Source organism: Meles meles, chromosome Y, assembly GCF_922984935.1.
Source record: "Meles meles chromosome Y, mMelMel3.1 paternal haplotype, whole genome shotgun sequence".
NCBI classification, from domain to species: Eukaryota; Metazoa; Chordata; class Mammalia; order Carnivora; family Mustelidae; genus Meles; species Meles meles.
In genome coordinates, this window is record NC_060088.1 from 782,377 (window position 1) to 804,483 (window position 22,107).

At 49.5% G+C, this 22,107-nt stretch overlaps 1 protein-coding gene across 7 annotated transcripts; it reads left to right on the forward strand.

The window, feature by feature from the left end:
- The first annotated feature begins 547 nt into the window (after nucleotides 1-547).
- On the forward strand, nucleotides 548-21,935 carry LOC123935849 (granulocyte-macrophage colony-stimulating factor receptor subunit alpha-like). 7 transcript variants are annotated; one of them, XM_045996679.1, is made up of 14 exons: nucleotides 548-633; nucleotides 5,394-5,495; nucleotides 6,685-6,827; nucleotides 8,057-8,180; nucleotides 11,498-11,627; nucleotides 11,713-11,885; nucleotides 13,625-13,758; nucleotides 14,648-14,677; nucleotides 15,394-15,529; nucleotides 15,865-16,038; nucleotides 17,078-17,174; nucleotides 18,856-18,937; nucleotides 19,101-20,752; nucleotides 21,270-21,935. In XM_045996679.1, exons 1-13 carry the CDS (start codon nucleotides 570-572, stop codon nucleotides 19,203-19,205), a joined length of 1,494 nt encoding a protein of 497 aa, XP_045852635.1. In that variant the 5' UTR covers nucleotides 548-569; the 3' UTR covers nucleotides 19,206-20,752; nucleotides 21,270-21,935. The 7 variants fall into 7 exon arrangements, with proteins under 7 accessions (XP_045852635.1, XP_045852636.1, XP_045852638.1 ...); XM_045996680.1 differs by having other exon boundaries at nucleotides 19,101-20,611; XM_045996682.1 differs by lacking the exon at nucleotides 15,865-16,038.
- The last annotated feature ends 172 nt before the right edge of the window (nucleotides 21,936-22,107 follow it).

The following is a 22,107-nucleotide window of genomic DNA, read 5'->3' on the forward strand; positions in this document are numbered from 1 at the left end:
TAACGGTGCCCAATAAAGCTCTGATGAATTCAATGGCACAGAAGTGGCCCCATGCCAAAAGCCAGCAAGCTCATAGCATCCTGGGCAGACTCAATGAGCCGTCTGGTTAAACCTTGAGAAGATGAGGTTCTCCACATCAATGCTGAAGGGGAGTGGTTCCGTCAGGAAAGGGGAGCTATGGACGCATCGCCTGCCTAGCTGCCTTTCATTGACTCACATTACGATTCCATTTCCTGGGCATCATGTCTGTGTTCTTCATAGACAGCGACAGCCCATATCCTCTTGCCCTTGGCTTTGCTCAGCTTATCCCAGCCAGCATGAGGGCTGTGTGTGGGGGTGTGCATGAGTGTGTGGGTGTCACCCCCCGGATCCATTCTTTTCTGGGAGCTGAGAAGCGGACCGGAGCACTCACCGTCCGCAGGTTTCTCAAGTGTGTGTAATGAGAAAACATCACAGGAAGGGGGAGGGCGCTAAGGAGAAAAGGGAAGTCTAGGGTTGAAATGTCTTGACAAGGCAATCACTGTGCTCACTTCGTGACCAGGCAGAGAGCTGTCCAAGACGACAGCCAGATGTCGGAGCGCCGGGAAACCGAGAAAGAAAACAGGTGGCCAGAGCAGAGCCCGGTGCGGTGGGGTAAGGCGGCTCCCTTCATTCTCTGACTCTCAAATGTGCCTTGTCACTCGGCTAGCTATTCCTGCTCCTGTTGCTTCTGCTGGAAGCTCATGCTGCAGATCAAGGAGCACCTGGGGGTGGGAAGTGGACATCTCTGAATGAAGGCACCCAACAGGGAGGCGGGCACTGAGCTCATGGGCAGTGCGTTGAAAGGTCTGAATTAGCCCCAGGGATTAGCCACCTTGCCCTGGGAGCAGGCTGAGCCCCTCTCGCAAGTCTGTGTATGTGAATATTAGAAGCCACTTTGGAATTACTACAGAGGCTTGGATGCATGCGGTCGTCCACACGGGGAACCAGGGGTCCCTGGATCCTAGGGAGACACTTTGCTGGCAGTCACTTATCTCAGATCCCTTGGCCACCAAGTGCAGAGCTGGTGGCCAACCTGGGGGACAGGTGTCTTTGGGGACCACAGCCTTCCCTTCCCTGTGTTGTCTGAGCACGATGACTGATTGCATTCCCCCCAAACGGCAGGGATCTCAACATCCAAGCTCATCCGAGGGACACCCATAGATCAGCAGCACCTGCATGGCCCTGGGTCTTTGATCTGACCTAGCCTGACAGATGGAACCGGCGTCTCTGTAGAACTTTGTGTTTATAGAAAGGGGAAGAAAGCCGGGTCTGGGGAAAACTGAAAGAAGAAGGGAAAGTGGGTAGTCTGTGGACAAAAAATAGCCAAGTGACATCTCAGTTTTCAGTCATATGAAACAAAACCCCAGGCAAATCCACAGAGCAGGACGGAAGAACGGGGAGTGTTGGCTTCATGGAGGTAGGGGTCCTCTTCTGGGGGGAATGAGAATGACCCAGTTCAGGAAAAGGTGAAGTTTGAGCATTCCGGATACGTTGCATTTTGAGTCGTACATTTTAAGGGGTGAGCTCTATACTGTGTGAATTTCACCTCCGTTCTAAAAAATCAAGGCAAAAATTAAGTAAACGGACCATGAGAGTTCCTGAACCTCAGTTTCTCACCCAGTTGCATGAGGATACTAGGAATGGCCTCCTAGGATGAGTGTGAGGGAGAAACTAGGAGCCAAGTGGAACGTGCCTACGCATGGTCAGCCCAGGCTGTGGAGAAATCACAGCACTGATTACTTCACGCTGCCGCCGAGTTATCCACTGTTGGCCAGGAGCCCCGCGTTGTGACTAACCAGCTAATTCAAACAGTAACCCTTCTGGATCATCTTGCACGCCGCTGTTGGGTATGATAATGTCACTATTTGGTGTATTTCGGTGGTGGTTTTTTTTTTTTTTTCCTAAGTCAAGTTTACAGAAGTTTATGCTTTTGCTCCATCATGATGAGAGGTGAGCAGAGTTCAGTTTAGAGGAAGCGGAATGGGGAACTGTCCAGCTAAGGGCGTATTTCCATGCAGATTCCTTCCGATGGGGGGATGGGTTGTGCATCTGCAGGCACCTGCTTTATGTACAGCCCCAAAGCTGATGCTGCAGGAGGCTTGAAAAAGGTGGAGGAAAGCAGATTCCAGAAGCTTACCAGGGATGAGTGGAATGGGGACCCTCCCTGCCTTGCTGTACTGTCCCACCCCCTCCTCATTAAGGGTGGCTCTGCTCAAAGATTGCAGGTGAGAAAAGCAGGGCAGAGACAAGACAGGAATAGCAAAGGGGAATGATAGAGTCAGCCCAGACGGAGGAAGGGTCCTTCCCAGGATCCTCTCAGGTGCATCATGGAGGCCCCCCACCCCATGCCAAGAACACCGGACAAGACCCAGAGAAGGGCTGGGTGGAGCAGGGTTTAGCTTGCAGATGCAGGAAGCTGGGAACTTCCCCCATAGCACTGGAGTATAAGGTGTGTGGGAGGCAGGGACATTGGGGGAAGGTCTGGTCCATGGTTTTCATTTCCTCTTTTAGAGCAAGGATGGTGCCGTAGGAGGGAGTGGGCTTGCAGAGGTTAGGAGGCAGGAACCCAAGGCTGGATGCCACTCCCCAGGGGCACTCTGGTACAGCTGTGCACACCTGGCTTGGGGAGCTGGCTGGACTCTGCATCATTGGGCTCCAGCCTAGGAAGCTGGTGCAGGGACAGGGGAGAAGAGGCTGTAGCTTCTGAACTAGCCAGCTGACCCTCAATAGACAGGGAACTCATCACTGCAGAGGGTGCGTGGGAAAGGAGGCAGGGGTGAGGAAATGGAGAGAATCAGCCTCACAGCTCTGAGGTCTGTAGGGCAGGGATCAGTAAGGTAAGGGATCTTATAGGTCTTACAGAGGGCAGACAAGGCCCTCGTCTGGGACGAGGCTGGACATCAAGGAAGGGAGGAGCTGAAATGTGCTGGACTGGCCATGTACAGGAGGGAGATGCTGGGTCCTGGTGGGAGCTGAGCTTCAGGGGAGTCTGGGGGAAGAAGAAGTGAGTCTGTGAAGACGGGCGCCAGCTTGGAGGTGAGGACATGCAAGTCCACAGGGTGAGTGTTGGGGGTGTGGTGGCTGGATCTCCAAAAAGGAGACACTGGAAAGAATGAAATAGGGAAGGAATTGGTGATGGAGATGGAGATGTCTACGAGGGAGGAGGAAGGGAGGAGAAGAGGAGAGAGAAGGAAGGAAGAAAGGAAGGAAGGGGAGAGGGAAGAAATTTGTGTCCGTTTGTTCGGTCGGCCCCCAGGAAGGTACCACACCAAGAACAAAGAGACAGTGTTGCGACCGATCGACTCCATAAACCCAAGGACACTGCAGAGAGCATGACTGTGCATGGTCAAAGGAGAGAGGAAGGAACCTCCAAGAGAAGGGAAGGCTTTGAAAGGGTGAAGTCATGGGGAACACAGAGAGATGAACAGCAGAGAGAGTCAGCGGCTGAGAGGAAGAGAAGCGTGTAGAGACGGAAGACCGCATTACAGATCACAACAACAACAACAACGGAAAAGCAAACACCAGCAAAAATCCCACCAGGGCGACGGTGGGCAGAGCCCAAGATGCCACCCCAAACCCACGCAGACCATCACATGTTCTTTGTCGAGGGCCGCTGGACGCGAACAGAGCCCTTTGCTTTTGTACTTCCGTGTTGAAAAAGTTTTTAATAGCCTTTTTTTTAAAGAGCAGTTTTAGATTTATAGAAAAATTTAAGAGGGAAGTACAGGGGATTCCTACATACGTGCTTCCCCGTTCACCCAGTCTCCACGCTTATTAATATTGGGCATTAGTGGGGCACATCCGCTATCACTAATGGGCCAATATTGATCCACTCTTATTGATTAAAGCCCACAGTTTACATTAGAGTCACTCTTGGTGAGGGACATTCTATGGGTTTGGACAGATAAACAGTGACGCATACTCACCATCATAGAAACATACAGAGTAGTTTCACTGCCCTAAAAAAATCCCCTGTGCCCTGCCTGCTCATCTGTCCCTCCCCCAAACCCTGGTAATGACTGATTTTTTTTTTTCTGTCTCCATATTTTTTCCTTTTCCAGAATGTGGTAGAATCTGAACCTTCCCAGACGTAGCATTTCAGACTGGCCTCTTTCACTTAGCAAATGTATTTTAACATCCCCTATGCCTCTCAGTGCACTTACCCCTTTTTATTTTCCTCTTTTTTTTTTAACATATCCTTTTTGATTGTTGTGAAATTCAAGTTTTTTTAAAAAAAGAGGAAAAAAATCTAAAAAAAAAAAAAAAAGCTGTTATTACCATCATGGAAACCTGAGCTATCATTCCTTTTTCTCCCCCCAAAAATCCATCCTAAAAACCTTCAGAGCATGTGTCAACCATATTCATATTAAAATTTCTTAAATAAAAATGTAAAATTTTTAATTATACGAACAAAATAAAAGAGAATCAAAACAATGAGAAAATAATCAAACTGGGTATACTATTCCCCCAAAAGCATCTTAAAGTCACTGTTATGTGTCCGCCATGACTTCAAGGCTCATCTGAACCATGAGCCAAGCTTGACAGAAGGCAGACGGGCCAATCTGAGGGGTAGATTTGCAGGGCAGCGGTAGTATAAATCCACGTTGTAGGATCTTCTTGCAAGCCATCCGTCTCAGGACGCTGATCCTGGAGAAAAGAGAAGTCAGCGGTGGCTTCCTGTTTTGGACCTCTTGTGGGCTCTGGTGTAGGTGGACTGGAATCTCAGTCTCTGACAAATGAAGGCTTAACCTGGGAAAGGGCTTGGTGAGCTTGTGCTCCACCCCTGACCCTGGCTAGAGAGGGAGGGTCATGTCCAGGAGGCCAGGTGTGTGGAGCCCGAGCCAGATTCACAGATCCAGCAGCCTGGGAGCAACCCTGCCTGACCGTGTCCACTGTTCTTTCATGGACAATTTGTTCATAAAGGGGCTGCCGATCCTAGACTTGGCCATACATCTTAGGAAGTGGATCTTGGTACCTGTGGTAGATGGGCTAATGTCCCCAGAGATGTCCATATCCTGATCCCCGTGTGGTGGACAGAATAGTGGCCCCAGAGACATCCTCCCCCAGGTTACAGACAGGAATGAAGCCACAGCTTGTGGGCAATTTTCCCCAGTGGCACAGAGTACAACAGTGAGGATTGGAGCCCCATGTCCACGCTAAAGGACAGGCCCTCGGTTCTGCTCCACCCTGAATCTGGTTGTAACCTACAGACCCTCTGCAGCCAGCAGTGACCCCCCAGCTGGCCAGGTCAGTAGGCTGACCATCAGGCTTTGGGTAGTCCTGCACTCCCCAAAGAAACCTTGCTGGGGCCCCCTTGCCAAGAATCCCCATGCGAGCCTATTTCCTCAAAGTGTGACTGTTTGTCCCTGCAGGTTTTCCTCACCCTTTGGGCAACCCCGTGCGACTCCTGGCCATAACCATCCTGTTCTTCATGCTGCTTGACCCAGTGTTCCTCCAGACTCTGGAGCAGCAGGGTAAGCGTGTGAACCTGTTTGACCCTTCTCAGCCTGTCTCATTCCTACGTCCTGTGCGTCTGGGGACACATCCTGATGCTTGAGTCCAATTGCATTTCATCTTCGTACTCATTGGTCAGCCAAGTGGCACAATCCAGGATCACCAGATACTAAAGTGTTTTCTTGCTCCTGCTCTGGAAGACCCTTCCTACTCCAGGCTTATGACGAGGTCATCGACCGTAGCTGCAAACTGTAGGTCATCAGCCCCAGGTCTGGGCAACGGGATGTGGAGGGTCTCGCCCTGGCAGGGACTAGTAAACATCTTGACTTAAACAGGTGGACAGAGGATACAAGGTGAGGCCACACACACTCAAGTCCCACCCCTTGGCAAAGGCAACGTCAACTGACCAGGAGCAGAGAGACCATGTGGCTGAGAGTTTCAGTAGACAAATGGACAATGGGCAGAGCATCCTTAAGAAAAGAACTCTGGCCCATGACCTGCAGCAACCCGCCCAAGGGACCAGCCCTCATCTATGGGGACCAGCCCTCAGAGCCAGCCTGCTGTCTGCACGTTAGATGTGGAAAAAGCCAGATATCCATCCCCATGACAACCCAAGGAGCTAAAGATTCCTTCTGGAACAACAGGCCCCCAGTGGCCAGCACTTGATCCATAACCAATGGCTTCCCTACGTTTTGACCCCAGTTCCTATATAGGACCAACTAGAGAAAGCCAGATATGGTCCCCTAACCAGTCCCATGGGATGCCCTACTTGTAGTGACCACCTGCATCCCCACACCCACAGCCTCTGCTCAGGACGCAGCTGAATGTTCCCTTTTGCCCACTGTGAAACTTGCCCACTCCCCTGTCTGCCCTTGGTCTCTGACAAATGCTAGTGGTGGTGGCCGCCTTCCTTACTGTGGCCAGCTCTGAGTAAACAGCCTCTGTTGCTCTCAGTTGGTAGGTCTTGGCTTACTGGCATGAAAAGCATCTTAACATGGAGAAAAGGCACGGAGGTCCAGGTAGGAAGAAGAGATCCATAAGGGGAAGTTTCCATGCATGTGTCAATGCCCTGGGGCCACCTGTGTGGATAGGGGAAGGGACACCATGTCCCAGTCTTGATCTTTGCTTGCAAGACATGGGATGGGTCAGCAGGCAGCGGGTAGAGGCAGGAAACATGTAATTTCTGAAACTGGTGGTCCTTTCTTTCAGATCTTCCAACTGCGGAAAGGGTCCCACGTCTAAATATGAGGTTTGATTCTTGGAGAATGAAACTGAGTTGGGACTGTGAAGAAAACACTACCTACCTCGAATGTGTGATGATTCACAAGGAGAATGGACCAATCAACATAATAGTAAGAAAGATTCATTATGGACAATTGCTGTCCTTTACAAACCTCTCGTCACCTTAGAAACAAGGCAGCAACTGGTGGAAACAGAGAGCATGTGTGTGACCGTGGGACACGTCTAGGAGACATGCTTCTGGGTGCACCAGGGAAGTTAAGTTCTGGCCTGTGTCCAAGAGGTACACCCTGATTCCCCGGGGAACCGGGGAACTCCTTGGAAAATGTCTTATCCCAAAAGGAAAGGGCATTCAGGCCTCCTGGGGGAGGAGCCCCAGCCCAAAACTCTTACGAGATTAGCCCTGGTACAGGCTGCAGGGCAGGACCCTCAGAGATGCTCAACCACCCAAGGAAGGTGAAATGAGGCTTGTGGAATGGGGCTCCACTGCATTACAGGTAGATTCCAATCGGGCACACAAATGCTCCAGAATTTCCAGCGGTCACTTTCAGGGAGATGAAATAGCCAACGACAGTAATCAGGGGAAAGACAAATGGCTTATTCTGTGACTTTCAGTCTTCTGTACCCCTTCAAGGGGTGTTGCTTAGGGGATCTGCCCTCCTACCAACAGAAACAGCAGTCTTTTGCTCAATTGGTCCACCGAAAGTCATCCATATGGCCGACTTAATCCTGAGAAAGAAAGAGTTGGTCACCCGTATTCCATGAAAACAAAGTTACTGAATAGATACAATGAAAACAAATAGATACATGAAATAGATGATACATGATACAATAGATGATACAAAGAGATACATGAAATGAAAACAAAGAGATACATGAAAACAAACTGAATAGATACAATGTAAACATGAAGGCTGTGGGAGAAAGGGGTATGAGATAAGACAAGAAAACGGAAAAACGTAAGCGTGTGCATTAAGCTCCACAATGCTTAAAGTGATGAGAGATCTCGATGCTCAGAGCAGTGGTCCTCGGGTTAGCCTCACCCGAGAGCTTTGTTACAAATGCAGAATCCCCCACCGACAAGGTGCTGAACCAGAATCATTTTGACAAGATCCCTGGGAACTGAGGGCACACTAAAAGGGGACCTCTATTCTGACCTCCCAAACACTGGAGACTAGACCACCAAGTCGAGGTGCTGCCTTCATGTGGGCAGGCTGACATCCACCCACCGAGAATGTCCATGGGTGGTGGTGCCATCTCGGGGTCAGTGGAAGAGCGAACAACACGGAGAGGAGAAGAAGAAAAGAGTTTCCTAATGTACTGGCTGGTTGCATCTTTTTAGCCCCGGGAGAAAGAATGTCACTGCGAGTTTTCGGATTATTCTCTCCATGATGGAGTCAAGCTTATGGTTAAAGTAAATAGCACCCAAAGACCGATTCCAGAAACACTGGTCTACGCTAACTCAGGTAGGGAAAACATCGCAGTGACCCTTTTGAACATCACTAGCTTCAAGGTAGAGACCTTCCCTTTATTTCTCTTCAGTATTATTGAGATACACTTGACGCATAGGTATTATATATATTTAAGGTATATAACTTAAAGCTTTGATAGATATACATGTTGAGAAATAATTACTGCAATTAAGCTATTATCCCTCCCTTCAGCCCTGGAAAACACCATTTCCTCTCTGTGTTGATGCATCTGCCATGTGCTGGCTATTGTGAATAATATTGTGATGAACATGAGGGTACATCTATCTTTTGGGGATCCAGATTTCATTTCCTTTGGAAATACACCCAGAAGTAGGATTGCTGGGTCATATAGGAGTTCTGTGGTCAGTATTTAAAGAAATGTCCGTATTTCCCACAGTGGCCACACCAACGTACAATCCCTACGACACTGCACAAGGGTTCTCTTCTATCCACATCCTCACGAGTATTCATCTTTTTTTTTTTTCTTTTTAATAGTCATTAAGTGACTATTAAAAGTGTGTGAGGTGATAGCTCAGTGTGGGTTTTATTTGCATTTCTTTGATGATGAGTGAAGTTGAGCATCTTTCTGGGTAGCTGTTGGCCATTTGTACATATCCTCCTGAAAAATGTCTATTCAGGTCCTCTGCTTGTTCAGTTTAAGTTTTGTTTTGTTTTCTGTTTTTTTTGTTTTTGGGAGGCTTTGGGCTTTTTTGCTTTTGAATTGTTTGAGGTCCTTATCTATTTTAGGTATTAACCTTTTATCAGATAGAGATTACAGATATTTTCTCCCACTCCATAGGTTACCTTGTCTCTCTGCTGATTGTTTCCTTCTCTGAGCTGAAGATTTACAGTTTGATGGAATCGCAGTTGTCAGTTTTTGGTTTTGATGCCTGCGCTCTTGGTGTCATATCCAAAAAATCTTTGCCCAGACCAATGGCAAGAATCTTTTTCCCTATGTTTTCTTCCAGATGTTTTATGGTTTCAGGTTCTGCGTTTAAGTCTTTAATTCATTTTGACTTGATTTCCATACACAGTGAGATAAGGATCCCTTTTCATTCTTCTGCTTGTGGATGTCCATTTTTCCCATCCCCATTTCGTGAAGAGAGAATCCTTCCTCCATTGTCTGATCTTGGGACTCTCGTTGACCATAGGTCTGTGGATTGACTTCTGGACTCTCTGAGGTCCCATTGATCTGTGTGTCTATCTTTAGGCCACTGCCATACTGTTTTGAGGACTATAGCTTTGCAATGCATTTTGAGATCAGGAAATGTGACGCTTCTAGCTTTGTCCTTCTTGTTCAAGAGTGCTTTGGATCTTTGAAGTCTGTGGTTGAATTTTAGGGTTCTCTTTCTATTTCTGTAAAGAACGCCATTGGATTTTTTTTTTAAATTTCCTTTCAGCATAACAGTGTTCATTGTTTTTGCACCACACCCAGTGCTCCATGCAACACGTGCCCTCACTAATATCCATCACCTTGTTCCCCCAACCTCCCACCCCCGCCCCTTCTAGATCCTCAGGTTCTTTTTCAGAGTCCATAGTCTCTCATGGTTCACCTCCCCTTCCAATTTCCCTCAACTCCCTTCTCCTCTCCATCTCCCCATGTCCTGCCATTGGGATTTTGATAGGGATTGAGTTGATCGACAGATCACTTTGGGTAGTATAGACCTCTTATCATCATTAGTTATTTCAATTCACAACCATGGGAGCTCTTTCCATTTATCTGTGTGTTCTTAAATCTCTTTCATCAATGTCTTATAATATTCATCAACATAACTTTATAATATTCAATTTACCTCCTTGGTTAAGTTTATTCCCAAGTATTTTATCCTTTTGGTTGCTATTATGAATGGGATTATTTCATTTTTTAAAATTTTATTTTTAAGTACTCTATACACTCATCGTAGGTCTTGAAGTCACAACCCCAGGATCAAGAGCTTCATGTTCTACTGACTGAGCCGGCCCGGTGGCCCCGGATTATTTTTTTAATTCCTTTCTTGAATAGGTCATTGTTAGTGTATACAAATGCCACTGATTTTTGCATGTTGATTTTATATCCTGCAACTTCATTACATTTATTTATTAGCTATAACAATGTCCTTTGTTTGGTCTTTAAGTTTTTCTACACATATGGTCCTGGTATCATCAAACGGAGATAAGCTTACTTTTTTTTTTTTAATTTGGATACTTTTATTTCTTTTTCTTGTCTAATTGTTCTGGCTAGGACTTCCCATACTATGCTAAATAGAAGTGGTGAGGGTGCCTACCTTGGCCTTGTTTCTTACCTTACAAGGTAAGCACTCAGTTGTGTTTTTTCCCCCTATTGAGTGCGGTTTTTAGCCATGGGCTGTCCATATTTGTCCTTTATGGGGTTGAGGTAACTCGCATGTATACCTATTTTATGGAGAGTTTTTATCATGAACGGACGCTGAATTTCATCAAAGACATTGTGTGTAGCTACTGAGATGGCTCTGTGATGTTTTCTTTCATTCTATTAAAATGGTGCCACACAGCGATTGATTTCCATATGTTGAAGCATCTTTGCATGTGGGGATGAATCTACTCGGTTACAACGTGCAATCCTTTTAACGTGCCATTGGATTTGCTTGTTAGTATTGTGTTAACGATTTTTTACATTTATGTTTATTAGGATATTGGGATGTGATTTTCTTTTCTCATCTCTTTGGGTTTTGGTATCATGGTGATCCTGCCCTCATAAAATGAATTTGGAAGTGCTGCGTCTTCTTCTATTTTTTGGAAGAGTTTAAGAAGGATTGAGGGGAGGCGGGTGCTTGGGTGGTACAGTCAGTTGAGCATCTGACTCTTGGTTTCTTTTTTTTTTTTTTTAATTTTTTAAAATATTTTATTTATTTGACAGAGAGATCACAAGTAGGCAGAGAGGCAGGCAGAGAGAGAGAGAGAAGCAGGCTCCCTGCTGAGCAGAGAGCCTGATGCAGGGCTCAATCTCAAGACCCTGAGATCATGACCTAGGCAGAAGGCAGAGGCTTAACCCACTGAGCCACCCAGGCGCCTCTGACTCTTTGTTTCTGCTCAGGTCCTGATCTCAGTTCATGTGATTGAACTCTGCATTGGCCTCTGTGCTCAGAGGGAAATCTGTTCGGGATTCTCTCTCCCTCTCCCTCTGCTCCTCCCACTCATGCTCTCTCTCTCTCTCTCAAATAAATCAATTGATCTTTTTTTAAAAAAAAAAGAAGGGTTGGAATTAATTATTCTTTGGATGTTTGGTAGACATTCCAACGATGAAACCATGTGGTCCATTTCCCACAAATCATTTTGTTTTTATGTCTTCTCAGGTGGGAATGGCACAGCTGCCCAGAATTTCTCCTGCTTTATCTACAATGCAAACTTCATGAACTGCAGTTGGACAAAGGGTCGAGCTGCCCCTGATGATGTCCAATATTTTTTGTATATAAGAGACTCAAAGTAAGTGTTGAGCTCAGGTAGACAATCCCGAGTACGGGCCGGGAGGAAGCCCAGAATGTTCTCTGAACTGTTTCGAATTTTATAGAAAAAGAAGGGAAATAGAGTGTCCTCATTACATAGAAGACTGGAGAACCCACGTGGGATGTCACCTGGAAGACCTCTCGGGATTAACTAGCTACAATTACTTCCTGGTGAATGGTACCAGCCAAAGGACGGGGATCCAGTTCTTTGATTCGGTTCTGTCCTGGAAGAAAATCGGTAAGAGCCACGTCCTGTGGTGTAAACAGATGCTTAACCAAAGAGAGTTGTGAACCAAAGAGAGTTTGTGGGGAAGTCTGGAAGAATGGAAATTTTTTCTTTCACGGTTCTGGAGGCTAGAGACCCAGAATCAAGGTGTTAGCATGGTTGCCTCCTTCTGCAAGGAGGCCAACCCATCCTTTTAGTCTGGATTAAACCGGGTGATAAGAAGTGGTTCCCCCCAGGAGAAGCAAGAGTCTTCCAATGCCCCCATAGCCTCCAAGTCCTGGCTCTGGTACCAGAACAGCCCAGACAGGAAGGTGTTTTGCCTGCAGTGAAGCCCCTTGAGGACCAAAGGGAGGGTGTTCAGACCAGGAGATGGAGGTTAACTCTGACCCTTTTGTGGATCTCCCCCATGGGTAGCACACACAGCCTTCTCTTGCTGTTCTGGGAGACACCATTGGCAAACGGATGCCAACTCTCCAGTAAATCTTCTTCACAGGCCACTGCCAACCCCCACTCTGCACCTCCAGGTCACCTGTTGATGGAGCTGCAGGTGTGTGTTCCCAGCCAGGTAGCAGCTGTGCCTCTCAGGGTCTGGATTTCCTGCTCCTTGCTGCAAGACAAATGTCCTGCATTTGGCCCTGACTCAGCCACCCTCGCCCTGAGGCAATCCCCATTTTGTCTTTTTCCCTCCCCATGCTTCTAACCTTTTTATTTAACTCAGGAAATCCCAATATTATTTCAAACTCAATCCTGTGCCATTGTGACTTGCAGTAAGAAACTGCATGTTTGGTCTCTGTCCTTTCAAGCACACAACGGCCACAACCCTAGGAATTTCCCCGGGAGGAGAGCAGTGGGTGTGCCTTTTGTTATGTTAAGGAGTTGACAGCTGAAAAGCCCCGGAAGGTGGGGGTTGGTTGCCAGGGGAACCAACTAGGTGATTAAAGGATTGGAATTTTCAGTCCCCTCCTTTGACCTCCTAGACCAGGACTGGAAAGGAGCTGGTGGCTGATTTCAGTCCCCAATGGGGAATGATTTAATCAATCGTGTTTACATAACGAAGCCTCCCTAAAATCCCAAAAGGATGGGGTTTGGACATGGGTTTGGTGGACGTGTGGAGGTTTGGGAAGAGAGGTACCCCTGACGAGGCCCTTCCCCACACCTGGCCCCACGCTTACTTTTTCTGGCTGTTCCTGAATTATTTCAGGATTTATAATAAACCCATGATCTAGTGAGTGACATGTTTCCTTGGGCTCTGTGAGTCGCTCTAGCAGATTAATAGAACCCGAGGAGGAGGTCCTGAGAACCTCCGATCTGCAGCTGGTGGGTCAGAACCATGGGTGACAACCTGGATTTGTGACTGGCATCTGACCTAGGGGGTGAAGGGCAATCTTGTAGGGCTGAGTCTTGGGAGATCTGACACCATGGCCAGGTAGATAGGTCAGAATTGAGTTGAATTGTAGGACACCCCACCAGTTGTCTGAGAATAGCTTGATGGTGGGAAGGGGGACCCCACGCATCAGAACTGGGTGCAGAGCCCTACATGCACATCACAAAATGAGCACACAACTGTCCTCTGTGCACCCGCTGAAACTGCACACATCCCAGTGGTCTTCTTCCCCAAGAGGTAACACTCAGACCCACACAGACTCTGGCCTCTGGGTGACACTTGGGAACTGCCTGCAGAACTGGGTCTGACCTCCGTGGCCCAGCAGATGCCCGCTGGTTCAGGGGAGTGTCCTGGGATCTCATTACAGAAATATATAGCCCACCCAACAATATCAGCGTGCTCTGCAATGAGTCCCACTGCCTGATCCATTGGGAAAAGCCCAAGACCCGATTCAAGCTGTCCAACATGGAGTTCAAATACCAGCTGGACATCCAGAGAAAGGTGAGTGGACTGTGCCCCAAGCAGGACCCTGTGCCTCAAGGAACAGAGGGCAGCAGCCCCTGTGACTCACGGTGAGGGCCCAGGTCATGGGAGATGGGCAGGGCTAGGTGATCCATGGGGAGGAGCACAGAGGTGGCTGTGTGGACAGGATGCCCTGGGCGTGAGGGTCACCACCACGGCCAATCCAAGAGGGGTGGCCTCACTCCCAGCTGGATTCTGCAAGCCTTCAGAGGGCGCTGGAGAAGGCAGATGCGGAACAGAGAGGATTTTCTGCTACTCGTCCGCTCAGACCCCACCTGGAGAAGGGGGTGTTCTCTACCACATCCACACGGACCCAGTGTAGACAAGGGGGGGCCTCACTCCACATCCATCTGGACCCAGTGTAGATAAGGGGGAGCCTCTGCTCCAAGTCCAACTGGACCCAGTGTAGACAAGGGGGACTTTCTGCTCCAAGTCCAACTGGACCCAGTGTAGACAGGGAGACTCTCTGCTCCACATCCACCTGGACCCAGTGTAGACAAGGGGAACCCTCTGCTCCACACGCACACGGACCCAGTGTAGACAAGACGGAGCCTGTGCTCCACACGCACATGGACCCAGTGTAGACAGGGGGACCCTGTGGTCCACGTCCACTTGGACCCTTAACTGGACCCATTAGTAGCTAGGGTTCAAGGACAAGGCATGATCAGGGCCATCCTCGGTGGCCAAGTCCATACCCCCATCTGCGTGACTTGAGGAGAAGAATGTACAGAGGGAGCTCAGCCCTTCCCCTGGCCCCAACTCTTGGGGTTACCCCGTGACTACACTCAAAGGGGACAATGAACGGATCCTGTAAAAATCTTCAAAATGGAGAAAAGTAAACCTAGGTCTATTTTTTTTTTTTTTCTAGAGCAATAAGGAAAACAGCGAGAATCAACCGGTGAGTTAAGACTCTGACCCAAAATACCATCCCGTCGTGTAACGGTCCAATGTTACTCAAGTGGACATGTGGGCAGGACGGGGTGGGCAATGAGTGAGAGGGTGGCCATTCCCCAGAGGGCAGTCCTTTCAGTGATGTAGGGACGCTCCCAATGGTCCCGCTCTGGGGGAAGGGCTCATCTGGGCACACCTGCCCTGTCCCATTAGTTGAAATTAGTGACCTCCCACCATGTGCATCTATGTTGGTCAAGAAAATACTCCTTTGAGTTTGAAGGAGATTGTTTCTTCCTTCAAAACGCCTCTAGCAGAAGATCATCCAAGCCCTTTATGGTGGCGTGTCCTAAGTCCCGGCACTACGGTGACCTCAGTGTCCTCCGCCATCCAGTTGGGGGCTTTTACTCAGTTAACGTCCTTCCTGGGATGTTACCCATCGGTAGCTCTGCTCCTGTCCCGTGGACCTCCTGAATGTTTTTTGCATCTGTGTTGATGAGCACCCCAGGAGGGATCCCGTGGTGAATGGGGGACTTGCCCATGATGCTGTTTCACACCGTGAGGACACGGTTCTTCTTGTCCTCTTTCCACGGTGCATGTTCCACACCTGGATCAGGAAAGCGTGCTTGAACACTGTCATCCACCCCGGTGGTGGGAACAGACATCCCAGCCCCTCTATTCAGAAGGCGGGACACCCCTCTCTCAAACTTTTTCTTTTGTCCAAAGATTGAGGTGCCTGGTAATTGGGAGAATAGCTACAACTTCCCAAGTCCGGAGCCCAGACCCAAGCATACTGTGAAAATAAGGACCTCGGACGCACGGATCCAGAAGTGGGGTGCCTGGAGCCAGCCCATTGAGTTTGGTATATGTCCTGGGTGCGCCCCTCCGTCCATCTCTGAGCCCTTCCCATTCTTGTCCCCATCCCAGTCCCTGTCACCGTACCCATCCCCAACTCAGTCCCCATCCCATCCTTGTCCCTGTCACCACCCCCAGAGACTCCCTGATGGAGGAATTCCCATCCACGGGTCTCCACGGGGCTCTGTTTCTTCAAAGAATGGACAACCCACCCAGCCTCCCGAAGGGGCTGCCTCAGCTAGTAAAGATGAATCACTCCTGGTCCCCATCAACCGTGTTCACGTCATGATCCCAGTCAGGGGAACACGGACATCCACGTTGGGCATGTTTTCTCCTCATCAGGAGGGAGCTATTCATTCCAGGGAACTCGATTACCAACGCCTTCCGCCATTTTCCTCCCTATAACCTTGAAGGGTTGGCAAGAATTTAATGGTTTGGACCCAAAGCCAATAGAGTCCTCAAGAAATCTGCATTTCCACACTACCTCTTCTTCCCGAATATTTTCAAAGTGTTTCAGTAAGCATTTGATGCATGCAATTTTGTGGGTTGTTTTTATTTTTTTTTTCCTGGTCCAAAAGCAAATGAAAAAAATAAATAAGGGCTGGTATAAAATGTATGTGAAATGGTCATCCAGAGGTAAAACATAAGTTCAAAAAGATGAGACAGTGGCTTCTTAACTATGACTCCAAAATGAGGAACAGCAAAATTAAAAAAAAAAAATTAGGTCAATGGGCATTCATCAAAACGAAAAACTTTTGTATTACCTGGAATGAGCACGTTTTAAGTGAAATTGTTATTATTATTATTATTATTTTGTAAGAGGGCACATTTCCTCTGTTAATATGGAAAAGTCTCAAGACGCCATTCAATTTGGTTATGGCCATCCTCATAGGACTGGGTTTATTTATTTTTTTTTTTTAAGATATCACTTATTTTTTTGAGAGAGAACCAGAAAGGGAACACAAGCGGGGGGAGTGGGAGGGGGAGAAGCAGGGAGCCCGATGTGGAGCTCGATCCCAGGACCCCGGGATCATGACCAGAGCCGAAGGCAGACGCTTAAGTGACTGAGCCCCCCAGGCACTCCCAAGGGAACGGGTTTTTCAATCTTTAAAAATCGTAACATAAGATGTGCCCTGTTACAAAAACAACCAGTTGTAAAAAGTGCCCATTCCAGATGGTAAGCAACCCAGAAGGTCTACTACTAATTGTGAGGCAATTTTGTTCAAACCCTATGCCTGGAAATGGGTGTTTTGGGGTGGGGTCCATTGTTAATTCATTTATTTATTTTTACTTTTTTTGTTTTTACTGATTTATGTTTGGGTCCATTTTTACATCGGGTCGTCGTGCCGCACGAGCACGTTACCGTTGGGAGGGTCGTGAGGCTGCTTTGCCTCGGGGAAGGCTCTGTGGGACGGGTTCCGGATGGGCACGTGGGGGTGGATTCCCCTTCTGCTCTGAGCCTTTCTGGGAAGCCACGAGCTGGCGAGGGAAGGAGCCCGCCGTGACCTGACCGTCCACCCAAAGGGGTACGTGGTGTGTCCCCCTCTGTCTGCAGGCTCCGAGGAAACCGCACCCAGCCTCGTGCCCATCTACGCGCTGGTGGTCCTGGGGACCCTCATCACGGTCCTGACCCTCGGCTGCCTTTTGAAAAGGTAAACCCCGCTGACGGGTTGGCGTCATCCTTGCACACAGGAGAGACGGACAAGGTGCTCGTTCGGAGGGAGCTCAGGGAACCCACTGTTGTGACGGCCCTCCGGGGAGGTGTAGCTGGCAGCCGACGGGGCCTTGCCCTGACCCTCGAGGGGCAGCCCCGGACGCACGTTCTCTGATGCTTCCAGGCCCCTGGGCCGTGCTGAGCCCACCCGTTTGGCCCTGTCCCTCCAGCTGGACGTGGACCCCCACTGAGCTCAGCTGTGCTCACGGACGGGTTGCATTCACCCTCATGGAAAGGACCTTCCTCTTTCTGGAACGTCTCCCCACAACCCCTCGTCCAGCCCCGCATGTCCCCCCATCAGACTTGCGGAGTCCTAGGGCCCCGCCTAAGCCTACTCCTCCTACACCCTGTCGGGACCCAGGAGGTGTCCTCCGGAGCCCACCCCTCGATGCCCCTGACCCGGCTCGAGCGTCCTGGGTGCATTTCCCTCAGCGCTGACACGTAAGCTAACAGCACAGGAATGTAGCCTGAGGACAAGGACAGGACTCTGCCCGGCCTGCTGGACAGGTGCTGACCCAGAGCCAACCTGTTCTCTAGGGAGCCTGGACCTAAGAGCAAAGGGGAACAGGGGCAGCCCCGCAACCCGCTGCCGGAACGGGGACGGGGCGCGTGCTTTACACGAGAACCGTTATCTTCATGAAAAGCTGTTTGAGTTTCCTGTGGCCACAGGGAAAAAAATGACCACAACCAGGAGGTTTGAAACAACAGAAATGAATCATCTCCCAGGTCTGGAGACCAGAAGTCTGAGATCCGGGTAGGGCAGGACTGTGTTCGGTCCTGAGGCTCCAGGGGAGGGTCCTTCCTCCTCTTCCAGCTTCTGGGGCTCCAGGCGTCCCTGGGCTGGTGGCCATGTCCTTCCCATCTCTGCCTCCGTCCTCATATGGCTTCTCCTCTGCGTCTCGGTCTCCCCTTCCATGTCTTGCAAGGACACCTGTCATTGGATTCAGGGCCACCCTGATCAGGATGAGCTTATGCTCCCTTGATTACAATGGCAAAGACCTCATCTCCCCACAGGGTCCCGTTTCCAGATTCTGGGGTTCAGGTCTTGAATATACATTTTGGGGGGACAGTACGGAGCTCAGGAGAAGCACCTTCAATGTCACGGAATCAGGGGTGCTGTCCCTTTGGTAAGAGAGAAAGCAAGTGCCCCTTTGAAAATGCTGCAAGACTCCAAAGTTTGGCAAAAACAAAGTCCGCTGTTTAAGTAAAAACACTAGGAATTGGGGCAAACCCTTAACCCAGCACATAGAAACCTGCCACACTGGAAACCGCTGTTCATGGTTGTGTGGATTTCGGAGGGACACGCGCCTTGTGATCCGTGGGGATCCAGGGCTCCGCAGGCTGCCTGTGAGTGACCACGTCCCCCACTCTTGTCCCTGTACCCAAGTGAGTCAGGGAAGGTTCTAGAAAGATCCTATCCCTGTGCGTTCCTATAGTGTCTCTTGTTGGCTCATGGATCTCAAATTTGGGTTGTCCTGCCGTGACTCTGCCATGGAATTGTTCTCCAGCTCGCGGCCCACAGGCTTCTCCCACCGCAGGCAGGAGGACGCGTCCCTCCTCGCAGCCAGAAGGACGTGTGTCCCCAGGCTCTTCCCCTCACATGCTTCCCGTCTCCCTAGGTTCCTCGCATCCCAGACTTTATTCCCACCGATTCCGCGCATCAAAGACAAGTGGACGGATAGCCATCGGCCCGACCACAAGGTGGGTGAGGCCGGGACAAAGCAGAGAACCAGGACGGGGAGGACACTCCAGCGCGTCTGCCCAAGGGGGACCACGGTGTCCTCACGGGGTGTCGCTGGGATCCCGGTCCTGTTCGCCGGCTGACCTGAAGCCCCAACTCCCCCATCCTCCCTCTCCTCCTCAGGTCATCTGGGAGAACTTCACCTTGGACACGGAAAAAGGTGACAACGAGGAGATCCTCACGGTGCAAGAAGTCACAGTGGCCCCAGCGAGCATGGGAACTGCATAGACGCTTCCGGCCCGGGAACATTCTGGAAGCTGCTTTTTTTTTTAATTATTATTATTGTTGTTTTGAGCAATTATTTATATAGCATTCTTTTTTTTTTTTACTTGAAAAAAATGTGATTTTTTGCAAAGATGCCTGTCGTCAGGACTCACTGAACGCGCTGGGAACCAGCACCGCGATGCACCTGCTTCTCTCCCGGGAAACAGGCAGCTCTTCCTTGCTTTACAGTGGCTCAGATACCCTCCTGGCAGCAGCCGGCAGGGCTGAGACATGGGTCTCCGGCATGTCTGTGGTCCCCATGGGAGCATTGTCCTCCCCTGTTTCTCCGCTAGCACTGAGGGGCCTGAATAGTTTTCTCCCCCGCAAAGTCCCATTTGTCACCTAACATGACACATTCTAAGACTCGAGGAATCAGGGTGTGGACGTCTTTGGGGACATTGTTCCATCCACCACGTGGGGATTGGGACATGGACATATTTGGGACCTGGTTCCGTCCACCACCTGGGAATTGGGATGTGGACATATTTGGGACATGGTTCAGTCCAGCGTATGGAGATCGGGACGTGGACGTCTTTGGGGACACGGTTCTGTCCACCACTTGAGCATTGGGATATGGACATCTTTGGGAACATTTTTCCTTCCACCATGTGGGAATTGGGACATGGACATCTTTGGGACATTTTTCCATCCACCACGTGGAGATTGGGATGTGGACATCTTTGGGGACATTGTTCTGGGGCTTGGGATATGGACGTCTTTGGGACATGGTTCCATCCACCATGTGGGGATCGGGATGTGGGGACACAGTTCCGTCCACCAGACATGGATCAGGACATGGACACCTTCATCAGCAGGCATGGGCAGGGATGGGAGGGGATTTCTCACGAGGATCCCGAGACCAACTCTGCACCTTGACTTTTGAGACACGTGAATATGAAGCCCCGCAGGCCCCCCGCCCCCCCCGCCCACATGAAGATAAGAAGCAGGGAAGGGTCTAATCCAGGTCTTGTTGAGATGAGAAGCAAGCCCACGCAGGGTGTGAACGTGGCCGTGAAGGGCCACAAGGACATATGCAGCGGGGACCTGTGGAAAGTCTTAGACGCCAACGAGAGCATCCGGCGAAAACCACAGCTCACGTGGTGTGGTGTTCATTGATGAGGACTAAGCTCACAGGGAGAGCAGATGTATCTGGAAATATAGATACATATAGATACAGAGACAGGTATATCCGTATAGAAAGATACATACAGAAGAGAGGAAACAATATATGTGGACGGATACACCGAGGGATACGTATTTGGAGAAAAAATGGATGGACATACATACAAAAAATACACGTGCATATGATAGATCGGAAGGAAGTGGCTCAGACGATGGTGGGACTGGTCCGTGTGACACCTGTCGGGCAGGTGGGTGACCTGGAGATGCAGGCGGCAGGTGATAGTCCACACCTGAAGCAGAATTACTTCTCTGAGAAACCGAGCTGTTTGCGTATAAAACCATCACCTGATTGCACGAGGCCCACCACCCTTGAAGTAGACTCTGTTCAAGTTAGTGGCTTGTGGATTTTTTTCTTTTTCTTTCTCTTTTCCTTTTTAATTTTTTCCTTTTTTCTTTTTTTGTCTGTGGATTTTTTTTTTTTTTTGGTCCCACCTGCAAAGCAGCGCTAGGCGAGTGTCTGATCGCATAACAGGGGGCTTGTCCAGGATGAATGGATCATCCTGGAACCCTTTAAAATGGGAGTGCATTGCAATGGGACTTGCAGTGGATGCCCTGGGCATGCCCCAGGTGACACCTGCCATGGCGATGGACCCCTGCTCCCAGTGACAGCTGTGCCTTCTCACGGGCTCCTGTGGGATCAGGCAGGTCTGCCCAGGGTGGGGAATCCTGGCAAAGTTTCAGGGAACAAAATCATATGCCCAGGGTTCTGACAGGATCCCCCCGCTGCTAAACCTGACTTCAGAGGTGTTGGGGCTCCTCTCAGTCTGCTCCACAGTAAATGAAAAGCAAAACAAAGCAAAACCAAAAAAAGGTTGATTTATAGCATTTGCTGTTTTTTTGCTGTAGATCATCTGGGCCAGCCTCCTTGGAGTTACCAGTGGCTTGACATCAGTGCTAAACACTCTCGGATATTCAACGTGGACCCCCCACGGTGTGTATGAGGTGGCCCCCGCTTGTTCCTGCCTCACGGATTCCAACAAGCACTTCCTGCGAGTCCTGTCCATCTGTCCTTCCGTAACATGACGTCCAGGATGCCGGAATCCCTCCTCCCTCCCTTCATCTCTGAGAAACACCATCACCCTCTGATGACGACTCCTGGCACCTGACGTCCTGCCATAGGTGGGGCGTCCCTTCAGACCAAGACTTGTCCTTGGAAAGTAACTGCTGCTCAGAGTCCCCAGGGACCCACCTGGCCTCCAGGATGACAGATGCTAGCCCAATGGAGGCCGTCAGCTGAGGACAGGACCTCTGTGTCCCGGGAGTGTGACTGGCTGCCCAAGAGGCCCACGCAGGAGTGTGAGGGATAAGAGCATGGACGGCCCCAAAGGCGTGCCCCTTACACGTTGAAATTTTGCCCTGGAATAGCCCAGATGGGACCAAAATAGTCTATGCACAGAAAACAACAACAACAAAAAGAGCAGATTTCTGTGAACAACTCTCCTTTGGCAAAATATGGATATAGTAGAATTTAAATCATGTTGTGAAAGAGATATTTTACATTTAGTCTTTCCATTTTCTGTTCCTGCTTTCCTTCTCCATTCTGCCTCCCGTGACGCCCTCCCCACTCACCCGTAACTTCTACAAAACACTGAGCTCCTGCACGAGTAAGCAGAGGTGATATCAGTCATTATCACTTTAGTATGAATTTGCAATCACCTTCCCGGGCTGGTTCTATTTCATTCTC

Bases quoted from the DNA above. Each gene is read 5' to 3' on its own strand.
- LOC123935849 (XM_045996679.1), top strand. From the start codon at position 570: ATGTCGGAGCGCCGGGAAACCGAGAAAGAAAACAGGTGGCCAGAGCAG. The intron at 15,530-15,864 runs GTATATGTCCTG...TCTCCTCATCAG, and splicing joins GAGCCAGCCCATTGAGTTTG to GAGGGAGCTATTCATTCCAG. The intron at 16,039-17,077 runs GTAAGCATTTGA...CTCTGTCTGCAG, and splicing joins AATATTTTCAAAGTGTTTCA to GCTCCGAGGAAACCGCACCC.